At 28.4% G+C, this 6,944-nt stretch overlaps 1 protein-coding gene across 1 annotated transcript in view; it reads left to right on the top strand.

The window, feature by feature from the left end:
• The window catches only part of LOC117170031 (BAI1-associated protein 3), an 83,010-nt gene that overhangs the window by 64,043 nt on the left and 12,023 nt on the right, over window positions 1–6,944 (top strand). Inside the window, exon 19 of the mRNA XM_033356548.1 lies at window positions 778–972. Coding sequence (XP_033212439.1) covers window positions 778–972 — 195 coding nt within the window. The remainder of the gene's footprint in view (window positions 1–777; window positions 973–6,944) is intronic.

Genomic DNA, 6,944 nt, shown 5'->3' with positions numbered 1-6,944 from the left:
GATGTGGACTGTGACTGCACCATATATCTAGTCGGGAGTGGTGCTGACTGAAAACAGGTGATTTGGAGCGATTCGCGCGCCATATGTTGGTCATTCTAAGGACTTATTGAACTACCCTCGTAAATTTGTACACTATGTTACTCAATGATTCATATTTTACTTTTATATTAGATATCTGATGAAGGAATCGGTCTGATTCCGAAACGTCATGTAATGTATAAAATTACTGAATAAATAGTCTGGAATAAGTCGATTTAGTAAGGTTTTTCCTTACCAATAATAATTGGAAATTATCGTTATAATATAAATAGAATGCATATTGTACGTTGAAAATATAACAAACATGCATTCAATAATTCATACCAATTTCCTAATATATTCTTATTATGAAATCGGGAATGTTTTAATTTTGTTAAATAAAATATTTGTACAATATCAATTAATTCAAACTTTAATTATAATAAGTATAAATTAAAAAATATATATTACAATAATAATAATAGCTTACTATACTACTATTTACAAAAAAAGTGCTTATTACTTATATTTTATGTATAAATAATGCCCCTCAAAAAGTGCGACTCATATGCTTCGCACACAACACGCACCGCGTGCCTCGCATGCAGTAGTAGAAACGTGCCCTGCACGTTTGCTATCTGGGTCCGAACATTTTTCTACTGAAATTTAAAACGAACTGTGATATTTTTACATTATTCTTCTTTAGTATAATTCCTTACTTCAAATTTAATTAATATTTTACATATTTTTCCTCTTCAGGATAAGCCACCTCTATTTTATGACAGACTTCATGAAGCTTTGGAATTATTAGTAGGATTCTTTTATGCTGATGAAAGAGGTCTGACTTACGACGCAATTCGCTGCGAAATATTTTTGAATGTTGAGGAAAGACTAGAATATCATAAAATGGACACCACACTTTTAATTGACCGATACTATCAACAACGATTAATGGTAAAAATTATGTATTTTTAGAGCTTTCTACACTTTAACCCTTTGCGGCATGTTGGTAATACCGTATTCCCACATTTTTTCATATTATGTTTTGCGAATTCAGAGTAGTTTTTATTGGATTTTACACAGGTTTTTTTTTAAATTTTATGGTCGCAGGATGATAGAAAATTGAAATTTTTGTGCGAAGAATCTAAATTTTTTAAAATAATTTGCTAAAACTTATAAACAAAGATGAAAAAAGCCTTTTTTGTTGAAAAAATTCATTTTTGAAAAAAGCTTTCCATTAAATCATTATGAAAATGGGTGCTTATAAGTTTTTGGGGTCGCTGAATACGAATCTGGACTCAGATTTTGAAAATTCAAAATGGCGGATCCTATATGACTGCCAAAATTGGGAATATTTTTGGATTTCATTTGAAAATTGGTATACAGGGGTTTTTGGTGTCATTGATCACGAATATGAACTCAGATTTTGGAAATTTAAAATGGTGGATTCAGGATGGCGCCCAAGACTTCGAATTTTTTTGGATTTTTTTCTGAAAATTGTTATACAGAGGTTTTCGGGATCGCTGATCACGATCTGAAATCAGACTTTGAAAATCCAAAATGACGGATACAATATGGCTGTCAAAATAATAAAGTTTTCCGGATTTTTCAAAAAATTAGTGTACAAGGACTTTTGGAGTCGCTGATTACAAATCTGAATTTAGATTTTGAACATTCAGAAAATTGGTACTAATCCATGTTTTAGGTGAGTAGGTGTATATTTTTCCAACACTCAATATTCTAAATATTTGTCACTTAGATTCGTTATCAGAGATACCACAAACCCCTGTACACCAATATTTGAAATAAAAAATCAACATTTTGGTCGCCATATTGGATCCGCTATTTTTAATTTCAAAAATCTGAGTTCAAATTCGTGATAAGCAACTCCAAAAAAACCCCTGTATACAAATTCTAAAAAAAAATCAAAAAATATTCCAAATTTAAGTCGCCATATTGGATCCAACATTTGGAATTTTCAAAATCTGAGTTCATATTCGTGATCAGTGATCCCAAAAACCCCGTTGTATAAACTTTCAGAAACAATTTTAAAAATTCCAAATGTTAGCCGCTATATTGGACCCGCCATTTTGAATTTTCAAAATCTGAGTTTAGATTCGTAATTGTTATTTTAGCAGTTGTTATTTTACCATCCGGAGGAGTATCATAGTACCAAAAAATCAAATAGATGGCGCTCAGATCAGGTAGGCCTGTTCTTGCATTGTAATTTATAGAAACAATACCAAAATTCATTTAAAACTTGATACTTGTTATGAATATAAAAGGAAAAACAAAATATTCAGGAACAATAAGAGCAGTTGTAATTAATAATTTGAAAAAATGCATGAAAACATGTAATTTAATATAAGGAAAATTGATAATACTACTCAACTAATAATAAGAGAAAGAATAATATTTAAACGTTAATAATTAGCGTTATAATATTCTTTTTATTAATTCATCTAGACATTTCCGCTCTCTAAAAAATATATATTGATATATAATTTATTTATAATCAGGGTAGCAGCTTTAACGGGAAACCGGGAAATTATCAGGCAAACCCGGAAATTAAATTGAAAAGTGGGAATTTTCTTCTGATCGTAAAAAATTTCAAGTTCTAAATATTTGAGTAATTTTTGTGAATTTGGAAAAGTAATTTTTACTTTATCTACAGTTGCAGGGCACGTAAGTGAAAACGATTATCGTTTTAATTTTAGAACAGGGAGTTTTGGTAAAGAAATACAATTTCCCTTGGGGCAAGGAATTTTTGACATCGACATTTCTAAGTTAAAATATAATTTTTTTAAAATTTTTCGTTAAGAATTTCCTTTTTTTTGGAAATGCTACTACTTGCGGTAGCAAGCTGAACTCTTTCATTAAAAATCAATTTCATCGTTGGAAGATTTATAATATCAAGTGAAGATCCATATCTTTTAGAAAATATAACAAGTTAGTTTAAAAACATTTTTTAAATGAAAATTATCAATTTCAGTAGATAATATAACTGTTTCGGGTGGAAAATTGATTTTTTCTGGTTCAAAGTTCAACAGTTTGGATGTAAATTTGTCTTTTTAAATTGAAAATTCATTTATTTTATTCACAATTCACAAATATTGATAAAAAATCTACTTTTTGGTAGAAAATCGACTTCTTTATCATTTAGATTTTAGACTAAAATTAATCTTTCAGATTAGAAATAAATTCACATGATAGAAAAATAATCTCGTCTTTTGAAAACTATTATGTTTTCTTATTGAAGATTCTTCATTTTGAATAAAAATTAATTTCTTTGGTTGAAAAATAAAATATTTGATGTTATAGTCTGACGTACAACACAGAGCTACAAATTTGCAACCTATGATTACGCACTAATGATTAAAAAATTTTTAACGCAGCTATTAATTTACACGTCTACAAGTTTTCATCATTTAAATTTGCAGTTTTACACATTTTTCTCATGGAAATCACTTCTAATTGGATATGTACCGTTTTTTCACTCTATTTTTTTGAATTTCAGAAAAAGGAACTTTTAAATTGCGACAAATTTTGACTTAACACAGGGATTTTTAAACCCTTTTGTTCTTAATCTCAGTTTTTATTATTTAAAAAAATACTATTATACTATTATAAATCAATAAATCAATATTTATAAATCAATATTTGAACTTTGCAACAATTACAATTGTTTATAAAATAGATTATTTAAATTATAATAATAAACAATAAAAAACATGAATACAATTCAAACTGTTTAAAAATAATCATTGTAATATTAAATTTTTCTAATATTAAATTACACGTTTTTATGTATTTTTTTCATAACTAATAACAGCTGCTCTTATTGTTACAGAAAACTTTGTTTTTTTTTTCTTTTACAATCATAAAAATTATCACGTTTTTAATGAATTTTAATATATTTGCTATACAGAACAAGACACAAAGAGCCCTATCTGATTGCAGCGCCATCTATTGGCAGCCCAATGCTTTACCCCCAATCTCTCTATTCCTTTAGCATCCGAAGTGTTATCGTAGTTCAAATAAATCCAATAGATGGCGCTCACATATGATAGTCATGTAATTTAATATTAGGAACATTGCATATAATCAATTAAATCCACATCGAAATCGACGTGGATTTAATTGACGAATCGATGTCGAAATGGCTGTTGAATCGACGTCGAAATGGTTGTCTTATTGACGTGCCATAACCTGCAAATATACAATTCATTGGTACTTTACTAAAATTAACTGTAAGGTCGGATAACCTAAAAGTAAAATTACAAACTGAAAGTAGTTTTTCAGTTGTTTTTTTGTGAAAGCACTTTTCTGGCAATAGTAAACATTACGTCCCTCTCTCAAAGTGGTAAAATTACAAGAAATATTTTTTACAGTATATGCAATGATCATGATTGCACGTGCAAGCATGGTCATTGCAGATGGTGTTGATTTATACTGGTCTTCTTAAGGAAGGTTCCTTGTTTAGGCGGTGCAGAGTGTCGCTTCTATGCGCATTGCGCAGTACGAATGCGTATTGCAGTTGGGCGGGAACTTTGAATTTTTAAATGATGAACCTGCCAATATTCCAGCAATTCGAAGAAATTTATATTCATGTTCACTAATTATGAACATTCATTTATTTTGGATAACAGAACTATCAACATTATTTTAGAATGATGTAAGACATCATAGAATTTTCATTTAAAAAAATGGATTTTCGATAGGTAAAAGGGAATGAAATCAAACTTAATATTATTGAAATATTGATAATAATTATTATGTATGTGAAAATGAACTTTCACATCTTTTTGACTTTAAAGTATTTTATAAATCGAAATGATGTCGTTTCGATAAATAAAGTATTTTTAGAGCATAATAATTGTGGTCGAAATCGACTTAAAATTCGACGATGATTTCCACTCGACGATGGTACGACGGTGACGGCGTCGTTTCGAAGTCGGAACGACGACCGTTCCTGATTGAGTACGGTTGAAAGGCCTAGTAATCATGACAGTTTCATTAATAGAGAAACTTGGTTGTAATTTGAATACATTATTACAAATTTATTTAAAATTCACCCAAAAAATTAGTTTTGTCAATTTTATAGGCAAAAAATCAATTATTATATTTCAATCAATTTCATTTAATTTCCCTTTGGACTTCGAATATGTGCAGGATATTGTGACATTTGGGGGATGCTATCCCTATGTTGTAGGGCGCAAAAAGAATTTAGTTTTTCAAAATTTCTTGATACCAAAAATTACAGTTTAATTAAATCTACGAAAAACCTATACTGTTATTAATTTAAGAGGAAATTTAAGTTGAATTGAGGTATTTCAGCATTTTCGTGGAAAAAATCTGGAGTGTGTAAACGACCCCTATAATCTATTCATTAAGAAAAACACACACACAATTACAGCTTATTCTTGGAATCCGATGGGGAGAAACTTCGGAAACGCATTTAAATCTTTTTTTTTTCAAATTGCAAGAAACTAAAATTCGCCCTCCTAATTGTGAGACAACTAGTCTGGAGAGGATAAAAGTTTACCCACGGTAAACGACCCTTAGGTTAGTTCAAACGGCAAAATGTCATGAAATGCTCGTTATTATTTGCAATAAATATTTAAATTAATATCCAAAAAAGAAATGTACACATTGTTCTTATATACAAATTGGTAGATCAAGGGGGTGAAACAACCCCTAAATTTCACCCCAAAAATATTTTTGCAATGTTCAGCTATAAAAATACACATAATTGAAATTAAATAACTACCAAATAGCTGACAATTGAAAAAGTATTTTTAGAGTTGACATTCACCCTCTTGACCTACCGAGTGGTAATTTAAGGGTAGCTTACCGTCCTAAAATTAGAAGGGAGAATTTCAGTTTTTTACACTTTGAACAGAATATTCAAATTCGTAACCTCGTTTTTCACTTTTTTCACAATTAGGCGGACATTGTTTTTTTGTAAATAATTTAATAAATGGAATACAGGGGTAGTTTACCCAATAAAGATTTTTTCTTTACGAAAATGCTGAAATGCGTAAACATTAATTTCCTTTTAACTTTATAAAAGTTGCTCCCTAAAACATAGTAGAGGCATCCTCTAATGATCAAAATACCCTCAACATATTCGAAGTTCACATAAAAATAAAAGGCGATTGAAAAAAATTGTTCGGTTTACTTTGAAATGGACAATATTTTTATTGAGAATAATGCCCATGACATTTTAATTTCGTTTCGTATTATTTTTTTATATATATTTTGTTCATCTGCATAATTTTTATTAATTTATATAAATCAATAATAAGAAAAATTCCTTAGGAAAGACTACAAATATTTATAATAACTCATAGTGTAAAAAAATTTATAAAAATATTTACGAGCCTTACAAAAATAAACGTAAAAAAATTCCATATTGTCTAAATATGATAAAATTTTAATTTAATTTTGGATATTTTAATTTTTGAAAATATAGATTTACATTTTTTTAAATTGTTAACATATGATTTTCAGGTCGAGCACAAAATTCCTAAATTAAGAAAAGGAGCGCTTCCTGATCTCTGCATGAATTAATTGTCCACTGCATTTTTCGACGCGATAGTATAATATATATATTATTCCATTTAAAAAAATTTCACATATGTTCACATTTAATTTATCAACCGAGTGATAATGAAAATAAAATATTTTTAATTCGTTTACTTAAAATAATATTATGCTTTCAAATTTAAATGCATTCATATTTCAATAGACAAATATTTTTTCACTTATTAACTTTGTCCATCAGTTTCTGATAAATTATTCCTTCCAGCAATTAAACGTTTCTTCAATAATTATATTCAATAAATAAATTTTTTTAAATTTTAAATTATTTTGGTACGATTTTCAGATTTACTTATTTATACATAATTCATTATAAACAAATT

The sequence above is a fragment of the Belonocnema kinseyi genome, chromosome 3 (genome assembly GCF_010883055.1).
Source record: "Belonocnema kinseyi isolate 2016_QV_RU_SX_M_011 chromosome 3, B_treatae_v1, whole genome shotgun sequence".
Lineage (NCBI taxonomy): Eukaryota > Metazoa > Arthropoda > Insecta > Hymenoptera > Cynipidae > Belonocnema > Belonocnema kinseyi.
Note: the sequence above shows the minus strand (reverse complement) of the source record. Positions and strands in the feature narration are given on the sequence as shown.